Source organism: Lepus europaeus, chromosome X, assembly GCF_033115175.1.
Source record: "Lepus europaeus isolate LE1 chromosome X, mLepTim1.pri, whole genome shotgun sequence".
Lineage (NCBI taxonomy): Eukaryota > Metazoa > Chordata > Mammalia > Lagomorpha > Leporidae > Lepus > Lepus europaeus.
Window position 1 is genome coordinate 82,225,121 of NC_084850.1, and position 18,530 is coordinate 82,243,650.

The 18,530-nt window shown below is 42.0% G+C and overlaps 1 protein-coding gene across 1 annotated transcript; it reads right to left on the reverse strand.

Annotated features, from left to right (window-relative positions):
• Positions 1-436: 436 nt before the first annotated feature.
• Positions 437-11,037, reverse strand: LOC133752710 (testis-specific protein TSX-like). The gene is made up of 4 exons (XM_062183073.1): positions 10,941-11,037; positions 9,297-9,336; positions 7,177-7,258; positions 437-598 (listed from the first exon to the last, which is right to left on the reverse strand). Exons 1-4 carry the CDS (start codon positions 11,035-11,037, stop codon positions 437-439), a joined length of 381 nt encoding a protein of 126 aa, XP_062039057.1.
• Positions 11,038-18,530: the final 7,493 nt, after the last annotated feature.

The following is an 18,530-nucleotide window of genomic DNA, read 5'->3' on the forward strand; positions in this document are numbered from 1 at the left end:
CCTAGCTGCTCCACTTTCTATCCAGCTCCCTGCTGATGCACCTGGGAAAGCAGCAGAAGATGGCTCAAGTGCTTGGGTCCCTGCCACCCATATGGGAGAACTGGATGGTGTTCTAGGCTTCTGGCTTTGGTCTGGCCCATCCCTGGCTGTTGCAGCCATTTGGGGAGTGAACCAGTAGATGGAAGATTTCTCTCTCTCTCTCTCTCTCCTTTCTCTTCCTCCTCCTCCCCGTAAGTTTGCCTTTTAAAGCAATAAATAAATCTTTTAAAAAAATCAAAACAAAAAAACCCCCACAATGCAGCAACAGAATAACACAATCAGTCTTCGGTGATGGAATTATCATTAGTGACTTAATTGCCCTGCTATATTCCTTTCCATCTGATACCTAGAGTAACATTTCAAGCTCAGAAAAAGTACAGAAAAATCTTACTCTCCTTTACTGTCTTTCTCCTCCCCGGATGTCCCCCAGCCCAAGTAAGCTTAAAGTCACGCACATATAAATTGAGGGGCCTGTGTTTATGTTGCCAATTGTGACCTTCACATTATCATCAGTGTCACTGTCACTGTCTCTGCCTTCATCTTCTTTCTTGATGGGTACCTATAAAGTGATTAACACACAGGAAAGTCAAAATGGAAACAGGGTACTATATAGAACTTCTGGCAATCAAAGAAGGGAGATTTAGGTGTTTTTTGAAGATACACTTTATTTATTTATTTATTTTTGACAGGCAGAGTTAGACAGTGAGAGAGAGAGAGAGATAGAGAGAGAGAGAGAAAGGTCTTCCTTCCGTTGGTTCACCCCCAAAATGGCCGCTAGGGCCGGTGCGCCGCACTGATCTGAAGCCAGGAGCCAGCTGCTTCCTCCTGGTCTCCCATGCATGTGCAGGGCCCAAGCACTTGGGCCATCCTCCACTACCCTCCCGGGCCACAGCAGAAAGCTGGACTGGAAGAGGAGCAACCAGGACAAAATCTGGCGCCCCAACTGGGGTGCCAGCGCCGCAGGCAGGGGAGTAGCCAAGTGAGCTGCGGCGCCGGCCGATACACTTTATTTTTTAAAAAAAATTTATTTATTTATTTGAAAGGTAGAGTTACAGAGAGACAAAGAGGAGAGACAAAAAAAAAAAGAAAAAATAAAGAAAAGACAGACAGAGATCTTTAATCCACTGGTTCACTCTGCAAATGGCCACAACAGTCGGAGTTTGGCCAGGCTGAAGCCAGGAGTTTGATCTGGATCTCCCACACGGGTGCAGAGGCCCAAGTACTTGAATCATCTTCCACTGCTTTTACAGGTGCATTAGCAGGGAGCTGGATCAGAAGTGGAGTGACCAGGACTCAAAATGAAGCCTGTATGGAATGTCAGCATTGCACGTGGCAGCTTAACCTGCTGTGTCACAGCCCAACCTCAGATTTATGCCTTAACATTAACATTTCACATTAATGTCTTAAATGAGGAAAAGCAAAATTTTGTGAGATCAGTGTTGGAGCACAGCAGGTTAAGCTGTTGTCCGCAATGCTGGCATCTCATGATAGTGCAGGTTTGTGTCCCAGTGCACCACTTCCAATTCAGCTTTCTGCTAATCCACTTGGGAAAGCAGTGGAGGATGGTCCAAGTGCTTGAGCCCCTGTCACCCTTGTGAAGATCCATATGGGGTTCCTGGTTCCTGGTTCCTGGCTTTGGCCTGGCCCACCCAGCACTGGCCATTGTAGGCATTTGGGGCATGAACCAGGGTATGGAAGATCAAGCTCTCTCTCTCTCTCTCTCTCTCTCTCTCTCTCTCTCTCTATCTCTTTCTCTATCTCTATCTCTACCTCTATCTCTATCTCTATCTCTATCTCTCTCTGAAATTACCTTTAAAGTGAATAAATAAATCATTTTAAAAAAGCAAAGTTTGGACAAAACTTAGCAATCAGCTCGACCCCATAACCTGACAACTTCCCACCTTCCACATCAAGATGATTAGCAAAGTATTTGACAATCTTTGGAAAATGGACCTTGAGTACAATGTTCTAGTGATGGCAGATTACACAATTTAACAATACCGGATAACCTGGGGGGATTAAGTAGTTGGTTTTAGAATATTTTAGTAGTCTTATTTGATGACTATCACCTTTCATTCCCTTCTGTTACTTACTGCTGATATTTATTTCCTTTCTTTCAAACTCTCAAAAAATATTATATCCATCAAAGTGTCATCCAGTCAAACTCTTTAGTGCTATCATTTCAGGGTACGTATACTGAAGCTACTTGAGAAATTGTTATTTACACAGTTGACCCTATATAATTGTAATCCCCAAATCAATACTTGCAGTTCCTTTTCAGTTATTTGCAGACACTCCCAGAGTGATGAAAAATTTGATGATTCACCTGATATCCACATTCCCAGCTGGGGCTGAACAAACTGATTTTTTGTCTCCTTGTTTCAATTGTTATACTACTGTAAACTAGTATCACTTGCATTGTCTTTCAATGTAACATTTTCCACATTTCAGTCAGTGATTTTTGCCATTTAAAATGGCTCCCAAGCATAGTGTGCCTGTGCTGTCTAGAGTGTCTAAGCACAAGAAAGCTGTGAGGTCCATTATGGAGAAACTATATGGATTAGATAAGCTTTACTGAGGTCTGAGTTAGAGGGCTTTTGGTCATATGGTCAGTGTTAGTGAAGCAACAATATATTTAAATATGTAGCTTTAGACAGAAACACATATAAAACAATGTAATGTGTTGACTGGTTGACAAAAAAGTGACCATACTAAGAACCTAGCCCTGTATTTCCCTTAGGGCTAAAGGTTCAGTGTTTGCTAATTTGATGTAACAGGGGTTCTGGTGATGTTCTGTGATGCTGTTCTGAAATGTTATTCTTCCAAGCCCTATCCTTTGCATAATTTTAGTTATGAGTTTAGTAAGTTAGTTAGTGAGTTTCATAAGTAGTAAGCATGCTTAACATATTTTGATGTGTTAAGCTATGTGAGAACAAGAAGGCAGAATAGAAAGCACCTCTCTTGTATGCCTCAATAGCAGCAATAATTTAGCAACCATCCACAGACAAAAGTGCCTTTCTGGGAGATTTGGGATTGAGGTAGGAGATTGTAAAACTCTGTGGAGCCCGAGACTGAGGAGAGGAAGTTGTGAGCAGACAGGCCTATGTGCAGGTGGCAGGCTTGCTGAAAATGGTCCTGGCTACTGCCCTGTGCCTAATGAATTCAGTTACCATCACATTTGGACCCAGGCCTGTCAGCAGCTACATCTGCCAAGAGACACAGGAGGAATCATGTCCATCTAAGTTTGGTAACTGGCCTGCAGACCTCACTTCCAGTTGTGGGCTCTAAAGGAGCCTGTCACCTGACTCCAGTTCCTCCCCGTTGTAGTCTAGAGCTGTCTTGCCTGCACAAGAATATGATAGAAAACATGTCTACCCCTGCCCCTAAAAGCAGGGCTGCAGAACTCCATCCTACAGCAGCCACTAAGAACCTAGGGGCCTGCATTACGGCACAGTGGGTTAAGCCGTCGCCTGCATTGCCTGTGATGCCGGCATCCCATATGACTGCCGGTTCAAGTGCCAGCTGCTCAAATTATGATCCTGATACCTCCTAATGTGCCTAGGGAAGCAGTGGAAGGTGGCCCAAGTGCTTGGGTCTCTTCCACCCAGGTGGAAGACTGAGGAAGTTCCAGGCTCCTGGCCATTGCAGCCATGTGGGGAATGAACCAGTAGATGGAACATCTCTTTTTCTCTCTCTATAACTCTGCCTTTCAAAAAATATAAATAAATCCTTTTTTCTAAAAAAAAAACTGATTAAAGATGAAAATGACTTTGCAGATATGACACCAAGAGCACAGGTGAGAAAAGCAAAAATAAGTACATGGTACTACATCAAATTAAAAAGTTTCTGCACAATAAAGGAAATAGTCAACAAATGAACAGGTAACCTCTGGAGTGGGTGAAAATATTTGCAAATCATATATGCAATAGGTGATTAATACCTAAGTTATATAAGGAATTACAACTCAACAGCAAAACCTCAAACAGCCTTATTAAAAATGGGCCAAGGCAGTCTACTGCAGTGGCTTTCAATGTGGTAAGCCTGGGCTTCAGCAGAAGTCAACTTGTGAAGAGCCCTGGCAGCTCTGCCAAAAGTTGGATCACTGGAAATGGACCTGCCCTGGAGTCGAAGGATGCCCAGGTCAGAACCACAGATCTTATTGGCTCTAAGCTGAAAAGCCCTTCACTCAGCCCAACTTCCAAAGTGACCACTGCAGCTGAGGGGATGGTCAAGTAGGGTCAGCAACATTGCAGGCAGAACTGTAAATTTCTTATTAGAGATGCCCCCTGCCTTTACCTGGCCAGCTCTCCTCCCAGGCCAGCCAAGTAATGAAAGTCAACAGAGTGCCTTCCCCTAGGAGGTTCACACCTCCCTTAGGATATACCCCATGTGAAGAGATAGATAGGTCTGGGCCTCTTAACTTACAAGGCCTAAAGCCCAACAGATTATTACCAGGACCCTTCTGTCAGGTTCTATTTGCCTCTCAATCAGAAAACTTAATTGTAGCTTAGACAGCACCTTTCTTAGCTCCTCTAATAATGACTCTGTCCTTTGTTCTAGACCCTGTCTAGTGCACTTGGGCCTCATTCCTTTGTAATCATAACCTCTACTCTACCACCAATGGCTCTACTCCCAAGCTGTGTGTACTGATGGTCCTCTTCCCCACTTAATGCTGTATAATTGTTCAGACCTGGTTAATGCCACTCTTAGGATCATTGGTTACTATCCTCACCCTGTCTTTTATAAACTTGTCTAAATATGATCAGAGTCGGTGAACTTGGAAGGCTTCCATAGCCTTGGCAACTCATGACGAGAGCCTAGGGTGGTTACTGGCGCCATAAACTAGAGTGTCAATTTGCTGGGTCAACAACAGGAGTCACTGTGCACTTGCTCCTCATGTGGGATCTCTGTCCTTAATGTGCTGTTCATTGTGATTTAATGCTATAACTAGTACTCAAACAGTATGTTTCACTTTGTGTTTCTATGTGGGTGCAAACTGTTGAAATCTTTATTTAATATATACTAAATTGATCTTCTGTATATAAAGAGAATTGAAAATGAATCTTGATGTGAATGGAAGGGGAGAGGGAGCGGGAGAGGGGAGGGTTGCGGGTGGGAGGGAAGTTATGGGAGGGGGAAGCCATTGTAATCCATAAGCTGTACATTGGAAATTTATATTCATTAAATAAAAGTTAAAAAAAAAATGGGCCAAGGACCTGAACAGTTTTTTCAAGGAAGATATATACAAATGGCCAAAAGGCATGCAAAGATATTCAACATCACTAACCATAAAAGAAATACATGGGCCGGCTCTGTGGCATAGCAGGTAAAGCCGTGGGCACCAGTTCACACCCTGGCTGCTCCACTTCCAATCCAGCTCTCTGTTATGGCCTGGGAAAGCAGTGGAAGATGGCCCAAGTCCTTGGGCCCCTGAAGTCACGTGGGAGACCTGAAAGAAGCTCTAGGCTCCTGGCTTTGGGTCGGCCCAGCTCCGGTTGTTGCAGCCATTTGGGGAGTGAATCAGCTGATGGATGACTTTTCTCTCTGTCTCTGCCTCTCTCTGTCTGTAACTCTACCTCCCCAACCCTTTGGAACCAGTGGATTGAGGACCCCTTTCTCTCTCTTTCATTGTCTCTCCCTCTGCCTCTCTGTAACTCTGCCTTTCAAATAAATGAATATATCTTTTTTTTAAAGAAATGCAAAGCAAAATGACAATGACATGCCATCTCACACCTGTTAGGTTAGCTATAATTAAAAAATCAAAAGATAAGAAATATTAGTGAGCATGTAGAGAAAAGGGGATCTTTTTACACTGTTGGATCAAATGTAAATTGATAAAACAATTATGGAAAAAACAGTTATGGAGGTGCCTCAAAAACTTTAAGAGAACTGTCATAGGATCCAGTAATCCCACTTCTGGGAATACACAGGGACTTCAAGAAGTTCATGGAAAATTCACATTATCTTGTAATTCCATTTGTGTATGAATAGAAAAAATTAAACAATTTTTATTTTTTTACAGAGAGAGAAAGAGAATAAATGAGAAAGAGTAAGCGAGCACTCCAATCTGTTGGTTCATCCCTTCAAAAATATCTGTAACAGCCTGGCCCAAGGCTGGGGGCTAGAGACAAGAGCCAGAAACTCAATACAGGTCTCCCATATGGATGTAATAACAATTACTTGAGCCATCTTCCCTGTCTTCCAAGATCTGCATTAGCAGGAAGCTATAGTCAAGGACCAGAGGTGGGTATTGAACCTGGACACTGCAATAAGGGACAAGGTGTCTTAACCACTATGCCAAATGCCCACCCTCTATCAACTTTTTGAAGCCCCCTCATATATCCAAAAGTAATGATATTAACATCTCCATGAGATATCTGCACCTCTATGTCCACTGCAGAATTATTCACAAGAGTCAAGATATGGAAATAACCTAAATGTCCAATGACGGATGGATAAAAAATGTGGTATGTATATATACAATGGAGTAGTGCCATTTGTTAATACATAGATGAATTCAGAAGACATTATGGTTAGTAAAATAATCCAGACACAGAAAGACCAAATATGTATGTGTATGATCTCATCATGTATAAGTGGATCTAAAAAGTCAAACTCACAGAACCAGTGTAGAATGTTGGTTACCAGGGGCTAGAGAGTGGGGCGAGGAGAAGGATATGTTGGTCAAAGAGTGCAAACTTTCAGTTGTAAGATGAGTAAGTTCTAGGGATGTAATGTACACCATAACGGCTACAGTTAATGATAATACTCTATGGTGTGCTTGGAAGTTGCTAAGAGAATAGATCTTAAGCATTCTCACTATGAAAATATGATAGCCATGAGAGACAATATATGTGTTAACTCATTATGGTAAGCATTTCAGAATGTGTATCTAATCATTATTTTATGTATCTAATCATCATGTATGTCAACAATACCTCAGTAAAGCTATGTAATCAATACAGTATATCAAAACATTACATTTTATCCTATACATTTACTATGTATCAATTAAAAATAAAGTTAAAATATACATAGATTAATGGAAGAGAAGAACAAGCTGTACATGGTCCCTTTGTTATTTCCCATGATCTTCAGTTTCTCACATTTCATTTTCATTCCCTTCATCCCACTTACATTCTGCAAGTCTTTATCCTCAGGATTGTTGACCCTAGTCTCTTGAAGAACATCTTCCTGGTAAAGAAATGATTCTTCATGGCTAGAAAAAAAATGACATAATAATAAACATTCTGGAAGAGCTTTTTGTTCCAATGCCCAACTGCAGTATAAAACAGAAACTGAAGTGGTAATCTATCTTGTAAAGTGCAACCCAGGGAATATAGCCAAGTGAATAAACTGTTAAGATTGAATTTTATGTAGGTATTCCATGTGCGTGCTAGGGACTCAAGTACTTGAGCCCACCAAAGTACACATTATCAAGAAGCTGAATCAAAAATGTAATGTAAATGAGCAAAATTGACATCTTGAGATTTGATTATTGTTTATAGCCCTTGTCTAACCTCTTAAGGCAAAGTGGTTTTTTCTGCCTACTTGTTGAATTCTTTATTTAGTGGAGGGTTAGGCTTATGATTTTTTAAATAGATTCATTTATTTATTTATTTGAAAGTTAGAGTTACAGAGAGAGAGGAGAGGCAGAGAGAGAGAGAGAGAGAGAGAGAGAGAGAGAGAGGTCTTCCACCCGATGGTTTGTTCCCCATTTGGCCACAATGGCCAGAGCTGTGCTGATCAGCAGCCAGGAGCTTCTGCCAGGTCTCCTGTGTGGGTGCAGGGGCCCAAGGACTTGGTCCATCTTCTACTGCTTTCCCAGGCCATAGCAGAGAGCTGATTGCAAGTGGAGCAGCCAGGTCTTGAACCGGCGCCCATATGGGATGTTGGTGCTTCAGGCCAGGGTGTTAACCCGCTGTGCCACAGCGCTGTAGGCTTATGATTATAAAGTAAATTGAAAATTAAAAAGGAAAAGAAAAGGCAGAGGAGCTGGGATACGAATCAGGCTCTCCCATATGGGATATGGGAGTCTCATGCATTGGCTTAACCACTGTGCCAACCATCACCCCTTGACTTAAAAATATTAGTTATTTATTGAGAGGCAGAGAGACAGAAGAACAGACAGACAGACAGACAGACACACACATAGGTCTCCTGTCCACTGATTCACCCCTTAATGTCCATAATGGCTTCTTGGCAGGGCTGAAGGCAGGACCTAGGAACTCAAATGCAAGTTTTTTCTTCCCTTTTGATTTCTTTTTACTACTCTCTTTTGGCTAATGATAGCAATTTTTTTTAAAAGACAAAAGATCCAGTTTGGTACTTTCACCCAGTTTATTCCTGCTTTTAGTTCAAGCTACACCTACTAACATAATTTTGATTTCTACCATTTGAAATAAGAACAGGTTTATCAGTAATAACAGGTGCTTTCTTTTTAACTACTTGTTTTGGTTAATGACAACGTTTTAAACAAAAGCTTCAGTTTGGGATTTCCACCCAGTTTGTTCTTTGTTCTTGCTTTTAGTTCAAGCTACACCTACTAACATAATTTTGATTTCCATCATTTGGAATGAGAACAGGCTTATCAGTGGTAACAAGTTGCTTAAACTATGTTAAAATGCTGCTGCTGAACCACCCACAATAGAAAACACACACTTTTCTGGGAAATTTAGGCTGCACTTCTGCGAGACAATGGTGGCACTTAGAATATTTATTACTTTCTGCTCTCATTATTACGTAAATAAGCTCTGTAGGAAATATAAATCTTAACTATTGTTTTCTCCCAGAGTTCCTCTGGGAATTCAGTCTATCAGCTCTCTAAGGCAGGATACATCATTTTTCAGAATTTGTGGTCCATTTAGACTCAGGAGGATCCCAAGCTGAGAGCTGAGCATACAATGGAATTTGGCACTCATCACCCCTCCATGGCAAGGACTGCAGAAAAACCTGAGAAATCAAGATCCCAAATATATCTTTTCAGGGATTTATTTTCCAGTGGCACTCTTTTTTTGAGACAGAGCAAATGATCAATTTCAATCAGTGATTGTGACTAAAGGTTCCTTTCTGTTGGAAAAGTCAGTGTGATAAATTTATAGCTACTGCTCCAGAATGTCCCATAGATGGGTACATATTATGTAGTGTTCATCAAAGTACATAACAAGATAGTCCATAATCTAGTTCATTTTGATTGGATATAGATGTCACCACAAAGAGGGCAATTGTTAATGTGAACAAAAGATTTCATAACTTACCTCAGTAATGGTTTGTCTTCAGGCTTATGGGTGTCATCATCTGTACATACGGGGAAAAAAGTTAAAGTGAAATCTCAAACCAAAGTGGGTAGGGTAAGGAAAGGAAGAGGCTGGAGCACCCACTGAACTTAAAATGTTAGTGGAAGGAGAAACCTAAGAACGCTGGTGGCAGAGGAGCCGTTCCTTATCAGCAGATCCTGTTATCTCTCTTTCTATCCCCAAAGGATTTAGGTTCACTAACACTGACCCTAATAGGCACTGATTCTAAATGTAACCAAAATTTTGTTAAACTATAAGTAAGTTAGAGGAGAGACAGTAGCATTCACCAAATTTGGAATAGAAACTTGCAGTACTGGCCCCTTTAAATTAATGAGAACAAAGAAGGAAAGAATTGAAATTATTGAATATTTTTTCTACTTCAGCATTCTCTAAAAGTCATGAATTGTTAAAATGTGCTAAGAATCTGAATTTATTTTCTCCCAAAGCATTTAAAAAGCATTATTTTTAAACATCCAGGTTCAAAATCATAGTGAGTTTAATGAAAATAAAATGTGTGCATTTAATGTTAGAGGTCAAAGTGCTTTGAAGATACACCTACACTTATCATTGGATGTTTTAGGAGGCAAAGAAACAGGAGAACGGGGGTGTGCATTGTGCAGAAGGGGAAACTATCATATGAGAAGGTTATGCTATTTTCCTATATAAGGAAAAATAGCCCAAAGTGTATGCTAAATGCCTCCATATACATGGCTTGTTTGTCAGAAAGATCCTTAAATTTGTTCAGTACAATATCAGATGGTTTACACAGGAGGTGAAAAATAGTATCAATTCATACTGGAAGGGCTGGTGCTGTGGTGTAGTGGGTAAAGCTGCTGCTTGCAGTTCTGGCATCCCATGTAGGCGCCAGTTTGAGTCTTGGCTGCTCCACTTCCGGTCCAGCTCTCTGTTATGGCCTGGGAAAGCAGTAGGAGATGGCCCAAGTCTTTGGGCCCCTGCACCCACATGGGAGATCTGGAAGAAGCTCCTGTCTCCTGGCTCCTGGCTTTGGATCGGCACAGCTCCGGCGGCTGCAGCCATTTGGGGAGTGACCCAGCAGATGGAAGACCTTTCTCTCTCTGCTCCCCCACCCCGTGTTTCAAATAAATAAACAAGTCTTTAAAAAATTCATACTGGAAAATTCCAATTTATTCTAACCTTCCCTCCCTTTGCAAAGTGAATTTCCCTAAATACCAGAGGAGTAGCTTCAGCTCTTAGGCATGGAATCCATCCCTTAGTCACTTCAACTTTCACCTCCAGAGGGAAGTGTCCATACCCACAGCCCCAGAGCTGTTACTATAGAATCTTCATTTGTTCAAGGCTTAGAAAACTGCATTGTTAATTATTCTGACTGCTTTCAGTTAAAGGGGACCCTTGTTGTAGTTCAGTAGTTTTGGTGACACGAGGGAATCTAGCCTAGTAGAAAGAAAAATGAGTTACAAGTCAGAAGGGAGGTAGCATAACAAGCAAAAACTCTAAGGAGGCAGGGAGAAGTTTCCCCTTTGCATCAAGGACATTTGAGAGAGAGGCAATCTGAGTCTCTCTGAATCCATGAGCAGGGGAGGTCCCCTCCTCCCTCAGTGTAAAGACAAGAAAGTAGGTCCTTACCAATGTGAGGCCCATGCTTTTCATCTTCCAACTCCAGGTGGCTTGGCACACTGTCCTCTGCTTTAGTCAAATCTGCTTCCTTCTCTCTAGTAGACATAGCTCCAGAAGTAGGCCTCTGTATTTGGAGATGGAATAGGGATAAGCCTAATGAAGCAACTGGCCATTGACAGTAACTGCTCTAACAGCCACAACAACTAGCCTGGATGGAGGGAAGTAAGCAAGCATTCAAGAGAAGGATGCTGTGGTCTAGAATTGGGCAAAGATGAATGAGAGCAGGGATGTGGACAAGTTGAGGAGGAGAAGGTAGAGGGAAGGGACTCAAATCAATAAATTAGGCAGTCTGAGCTCTCAGTTCTCTCCTGAGATGCCCGCCTGGTCGATCAGGTGTACTTCTTTTCTTTTCTTTTTCTTTTTTTTTTTTGACAGGCAGAGTGGACAGTGAGAGAGAAAGACAGAGAGAGAGAGAGAAAGGTCTTCCTTTTGCCATTGGTTCACCCTCCAATGGCCGCGCGGTAGGCACGCTGTGGCCGGCGCACTGCGCTGATCCGATGGCAGGAGCCAGGTGCTTCTCCTGGTCTCCCATGGGGTGCAGGGCCCAAGCACTTGGGCCATCCTCCACTGCACTCCCAGGCCATAGCAGAGAGTTGGACTGGAAGAGGGGCAACCGGGACAGAATCCGGTGCCCTGACCAGGACTAGAACCCGGTGTGCCGGCGCCGCAAGGCGGAGGATTAGCCTAGTGAGCCGCGGCGCCAGCCCAAGTGTACTTCTTTTCACTAAACTTTTTTTTTCAACATTCACTTGCCCTTCTGTGTCCGTGCCTTCACACTTGTTTATGACATCAGACAATGAACTCTTATGGCTGAGAACAACTACCCATTCCTGCTTCATTTTGGATGTCCCACTGAGATTGTCAGAAGGGCGAGTGAAGACAAGCTATTTCTATTTCTTTTTCTGGAGATTGTTGTTCTCTGCCATGGTCACTAAAAACACCTGGATGCTGCCAGCCAGTAAATTAGGCAGTTTGGCTGTCTGGCCCCAAAAGGCAAAGTAGTGGAGACTTAGGCTAGAGTATCAAACTTTCATCACAGCCCTTTCCCCCCAGTGTTCCCCCCCCAAAAAATTGTATAGATGTGATGGAGAAATGGAGGCAGGAATCATGCCTTATGCTAAGGGAGGAGGAGCAGAGGACAAAAATAGTATATAAAGTTTTTAGGACTGGCGGACCTAGAACATAATGGCGCCTTTGGTCTCCACTAGGAAGGATGAGCTAAGAAAACCTCACAGAAATACAAAATACTTGGCAGAGAAGGTAGTTAGCCCCATCTCTTCCCTTCATTAACCTATAGGGGGTAGCGGCACACTGACTGAGTCAGGTACCGGATTTACTTACTTTAGAAAATTGCTTAATCTTGATGCCTGACCGTTGTTCCCGGCTGACTGCCCCAACCGTTACAGAAACCGTTAAGCGTTACTTGATTTCCCAGCAGTACTTGCGAAGCTCGCGTTACAGTTCTTGGATTGTGTAATAGTCCAATTAGGAAGCTCCAGAGACCGTTGAAAGAAACCATGCGCAAAAAACTTAACTCCATTGGCCACGCCCTGATGATGCACAGACGTAACCATTGGCGACCCCAGCCGACACACAAAGGTCTCCGCCTAGTCTTGTTTTGGAACTCGATATCATGCTTAATGTGCTAGTGCTCGCTGGGAGTCTTTTCTAAAGCCCACACTGAAGTCATGAATGCGCAGCGACTCTCACAGATCTGCCCCTCTTCTCCGTCCTCCCTCCGTTTGACGCCATTTCCTGATGACAGCTACTTCTGTCCTGACTACCCTCTCAGTTCTTGTTGACGCAGCAACACTACCCGCTGCCCTTTTCTCCAATGACCAGAAAGTCACCATCGGTTCTGTTTTGTTTCCATTCAGTGCCGTGTATGTGAACCACCATAATGAAACCTGCTGTTCCCTCTCTTCACACGACACCAGCTCCTTTTTAGCTTTTGTCCAGGAAAAACGCCTTTTCCTCTCATACGCCCAGGCCTATATACTTCTTTGGGAAAGTCTGATACATGAGAATTGGCCACAGAGGGTAGAAAGGGGCCATGAGATCAAAGAAAGAAGCAAAGAAATCTTGGCTGAGGCATGGTCTTGGGGGATGGCTGGAACCACTTGTCAGGAGAAAAATGGTTTTATAGAATAAGATGGGCTGTGGCTAAGTGGAATGCACCAGGACTTTCCCACGAAATAGTAACATTCATAAGAAGTGTTCCAGTCGTCAGTTGAGAGGGATAGATTATTTTAACAACTTTGTTCATTTGGTAAGATTTCTGGTAACTGTCATTCTGGGCTGTCTAAAGGACAAGGTGACGCTTATGACTAAGATAGCTGTGATCATGTCAAGGTGGATCCCTACAATACTGGTTTTGTATTATGCACACTCTTATTTTGGAAGACAGGGACCTGTGCAATCTGAGGTAGGCACTGCAGAGCCAAATGGCTCTTTTAAATCCTTTTTCATGAGTGAAAAGGAAGAAAGATAAAAGGGAAAAGAAACATATCAAAAATGCTGAGTGTTGTGTTGTATGTTAAATTAGGGATGAATATTACTTTCTTATTGATTTTTCATATTTCACTGTATTTCTACAGTAACCATTAATTTTCAAAATTAGCATTAAAGGGCCAGCATTGTGGCAAAGTGGATTAAGCTGCCTATGTCTCCAGCATCACATATCTACCCCTATCAGGCAGAGTGCCAGTTCGTACTTGTCCTCTACCATCCACAGGCTAGAACGGGATGGAGTTCGTGGTTCCTGGTTTTAGGCTCACTGTTGCAGGCATCTGGGAGTGAACCAGCAGATGGGAGATCTCTCTCTCTCTCCCTGTCTCTCTCTCTCCTCCCCCCATCATTCTGCCTTTCATATAAATAATTTTTTAAAAATTAGCTTTAAATAAGAATAAGTAGAGAAAGGATTATCAAATTATGGATGCCAGGCACATCAGGATTTATTTTCAGACTTCAGAGATTAATGTTTATTTTAAAAATACAGCAAAATTTTTGAAGTAAAGTATGTATTGTTAAAACATTTACTAGCAGCATTTTATAATACAGAGCATTTTCTTCTTTATAATTTTTGATTAACATGCAATATATGTACACCTTTATGGGGTATGGTGCATATTTCAACACTTGCATGTAGTGTAAATTGATCAAATTAGGCAATCAGCATCCCACCCTTCCTCCATGTTAGGTGCCTACCAGCTCCTCTCTCCTTTAGTTCATTATTGTGATTAATAGTGATCCCATTATGCTGATAAAGACAATAAGGCATATATACACAGTGGAATATTACTCAGACATAAAAAGAATGAAATCTTGACATTTGCTATAAAATACATGGAACAGTATATCATTATTCTAAGTGAAATTAACCAGACACTGAAAGACAAATACTGGTCCTCAACTGTGCTTTTGTGCTTTTGTGCCCATTAGGAAACTCCCCTCTATCCCACTCCTCGCTACCCTTCCCAGTCTGTAATAATTACTATTCTAATTTCAGATCAACTTAGAGAGAGAGAGAGAGAGAGAGAGAGAGAGAGAGAATGGCTGCAATAGCCAGGGCTGGGCCAGGCTGAAGCCAGGAGCCAGGGGCTCCATCTGGTCTCCCATGTGGGTGCAGGGGCCCAAGCAGTTGGTCCATCTTCTGCTGCTTTCCCTGGTAGGTTAGCAAAAAGCTGGATCAGGGGGCTGGTGCAGTGGTGTAGCAGGTAAAGCTGCCACTTGCATTGTTGTTATCCCATATGGGCACTGGTTCGGGTCCTGGCTACTCCATTTCAATCCAACTCTCAGATATGGCTTGGGAAAGCAGTAGAAGATGGCCCAATCTGGGCCCTTGCACCCACATGGGTTAACTGGAAGAAGTTCCTGGCTCCTGGCTTCAGATCGGCGCAGCTCCAGCCATTGTGGCCATTTGGGGAGTGAACCAGTAGATGAAAGACTTCTCTCTTTCTCTCTCTCTCTGCCCCTCCTTCTCTCTCTATGCAACTCTGACTTTCAAATAAATAAATAAATCTTAAAAAAAGAAAACTGGATTAGAAGTGGAGCAGCTGTGACTAACCAAAGCCCATATGGGATGCCAGCAGCATAGTTTAACCTGCAGCACCCTAAGGCTGGCCCATAACTCTACTTTCACATTCAATAAATCTTTTTGAAAAAGATTTAGTTATTTTATGTGAAAGGCAGAGTTACAGAGAGAGAGAGAGGTCTTCCATCCGCTGGTTCACTCCCCAGATGGCCACAACAACCGGAGCTGAGCCAATCCGAGGCGAGGAGCTAAGAACTTCTTCCAGGTCTCCCACACAGGTCCAGGGGTCCAAGGACTTGGGACATCTTCCACTGCTTTCCCAGGCCATAGCAGAGAGTTGGATCAGAAGAGGAGCAGCCGGGACTCAAACCAGTGCCCATATGAGATGTTGGCACTATAGGTGGTGGCTTTACCTGCTAGCCACAGTGCTGGCCCCATAAATATATCTTTAAAAAAAACCACAGTGAGATAGAAGTAATAGGTTCCGGGGTTCTTTTTTTATAAAGTCCATACTTTACCTGAAGACAGGCAAATAGCACCTAACTCAATTCAAATGATTAAGTGTTTCTACAAGCATTTTAAATTTAAAAGTCTTTAAGGAATTCTTCCTGGCATAAGTCAAGGATTCTTCTCCCATGTCACCCCACTCCGATAAAAGCAGTATTTCTATGTTAAAAGATCAACACTGTCTCCTTTTATAGTTCCTTCTCTTTAACTTACTCTAATGGACTTTCTCTGACATTGGTGGTTTCTTTCTGTCTCTGTTAAATGCATTGCTCCAACTACTTGGGTTCTGAATGGACCTTGGAGTTCTTGGACATTTTTATCAACACTACCAGTCACAGAGGTAAGGGGAGCTATGAAAGTTTTAGCTTATGTCATATTCACAGTAGACATCAAGGCAATAGAACTGATCAACTATGAGAATAAAAAATATATAACCAGTCAGGATCTTTGAAACTATCCCACATTTGACTTCCAAGAAGAAGAGGGAAAGGAAAAAAGATCTGCCAGAAAACACGGCTTGAACTACTAATAGAACTAAAGGTCTTTCATCTCATAGCCCAGTGCTCTCTTCACCTTACTATTTACAGAATTCATTAAATAAACATCCCAATAAACATCTGGTCATCGTTTTGAACAGGACAACTGGTTTTTGGTGTCACTATACCCAGGGGCTGTCACTGACAGCTTATGCCATATTTTAAACTTTTCTTTTTTTTTCTTTCTTTATTTTTTTTAAACTTTTATTTAATGAATATAAATTTCCAGTGTACAGCTTATGGATTACAATGGCTTCCCCCTCCCATAACTTCCCTCCCACCCGCAACCCTCCCCACTCCCGCTCCCTCTCCACTTCCATTCACATCAAGATTCATTTTCAATTCTCTTTATATACAGAAGATCAATTTAGTATAAAGATTTCAACTGTTTGCACCAACATAGAAACACAAAGTGAAACATACTGTTTGATTACTAGTTATAGCATTAAATCACAATGTACAGCACATTAAGGACAGAGATCCCACATGAGGAGCAAGTGCACAGTGGCTCCTGTTGTTGACCCAACAAATTGACACTCTAGTTTATGGCGCCAGTAACCACCCTAGGCTGTCGTCATGAGTTGCCAAGGCTATGGAAGCCTTCCAAGTTTGCCGACTCTGATCATATTTAGACAAGGTCATACAAGACAGAGTGAGGATAGTAACCAATGATCCTAAGAGTGGCATTAACCAGGTCTGAACAATTATACAGCATTAAGTGGGGAAGAGGACCATCAGTACACACAGCTTGGGAGTAGAGCCATTGGTGGTAGAGTAGAGGTTATGATTACAAAGGAATGAGGCCCAAGTGCACTAGACAGGGTCTAGAACAAAGGACAGAGTCATTATTAGAGGAGCTAAGAAAGGTGCTGTCTAAGCTACAATTAAGTTTTCTGATTGAGAGGCAAATAGAACCTGACAGAAGGGGCTTGATAATAATCTGGTGGGCTTTAGGCCTTGTAAGTTAAGAGGCCCAGACCTATCTATCTCTTCACATGGGGTATATCCTAAGGGAGGTGTGAACCTCCTAGGGAAAGGCACTCTGTTGACTTTCATTACTTGGCTGGGCTGGGAGGAGAGCTGGCCAGGTAAAGGCAGGGGGCATCTCTAATAAGAAATGTACAGTTCTGCCTGCAATGTTGCTGACCCTACTTGACCTTCCCCTCAGCTGCAGTGGTCACTTTGGAAGTTGGGCTGAGTGAAGGGCTTTTCAGCTTAGAGCCAATAAGATCTGTGGTTCTGACCTGGGCATCCTTCGACTCCAGGGCAGGTCCATTTCCAGTGATCCAACTCTTGGCAGAGCTGCCAGGGCTCTTCACAAGCTGACTTCTGCTGAAGCCCAGGCTTACCACATTGAAAGCCACTGCAGTGGACTGGCCTGTTGGGTCTCCTTGAGGGCAGATCACTGTACAGATCAGCCATTAATAGGCCTGCCACCCATTGCTTCTGATGCCGAGCTTTCTTTTCCTCCTGGTTTGTGTTAAAGCAGACCAGAGGATGCAAGTCAAGGGAGTGCCCAAGTCCCATCTCTAATCTTCTGTGGCCTGAACTACAAGTCTATAGTCACAGGCATGTTCTGTAGTAGTTTTTCTAAAGTAGACAATGCCCATGAGGAAAATTATATTCTCACTTAAACACTTTCTTTCCCTTTGGTCTGAAAGGGAGGTTTTTTCTACTTACTGCTTACTTCGCTGATGGCGAAGTGGATCTAGCTATGAGATTATTATTTAAGTTCTTATTTTGGCTATGCTATTACAGAAAAATGTTAGCCATCTCTTTTATAAGGTCTAAAGATTAAATTGTGCATACTACAGATTCCTTCATAATAGAATTAGTTTCCTACCTTGAAGAGAATAGAGAAATGAAAGAACAATTTGGGCTTAGAATAGAGAAATGAGGGAGCAAGTCCTAGATCGCTTGCTGACAATAGAAATATCACATGAATACTTAGCAAACCGTTTCATCCATTAGATAACAACTTAAGAAAACATTTACCAGAAGGTCCAATGCCTTCTATAAATTTTAAGAATCATGTATTTGAAAACACCTCTTAAATATCTAACATGGTGTAGTTTGTTTAACCAGTAAACTTAAGCACAACCATCTAAAATGTTTTTAGTTTCTTTCTACCAACCAGTTTAAAACATATGATACACAGATTCAGGTTACACAAATTAAAATGTATCTTTGATTGATTTTAGCAGCTTAAATTTATGGACAATCTTATCTATAAGCCATTTAAAATAAAACTCTTAATAAAATTTCCCCATGTGGACATACAATATGTACACACATATAATATAGCATAGTAGACCAATATAGCAATTTTAATAATAGCTTTTAAAATCTTTAACTCTTTTTGTAGATTGCCAATTGATTTGAATTGCTTTTTCTTTTTAGTAACCTCAGTTAACCATACTTTCTCTCAGTTGGTACTGTTAATACATTATTGGCTTCATCTAT

Coding starts and splice junctions, on each gene's coding strand:
- LOC133752710 (XM_062183073.1), bottom strand. CDS start 11,037: ATGTCTACTAGAGAGAAGGAAGCAGATTTGACTAAAGCAGAGGACAGT. Junction 7,259..9,296: donor GAAGACAAACCATTACTGAG/GTAAGTTATGAA, acceptor TTTTTTTTCTAG/CCATGAAGAATCATTTCTTT. Junction 599..7,176: donor AGGATAAAGACTTGCAGAAT/GTAAGTGGGATG, acceptor ATCACTTTATAG/GTACCCATCAAGAAAGAAGA.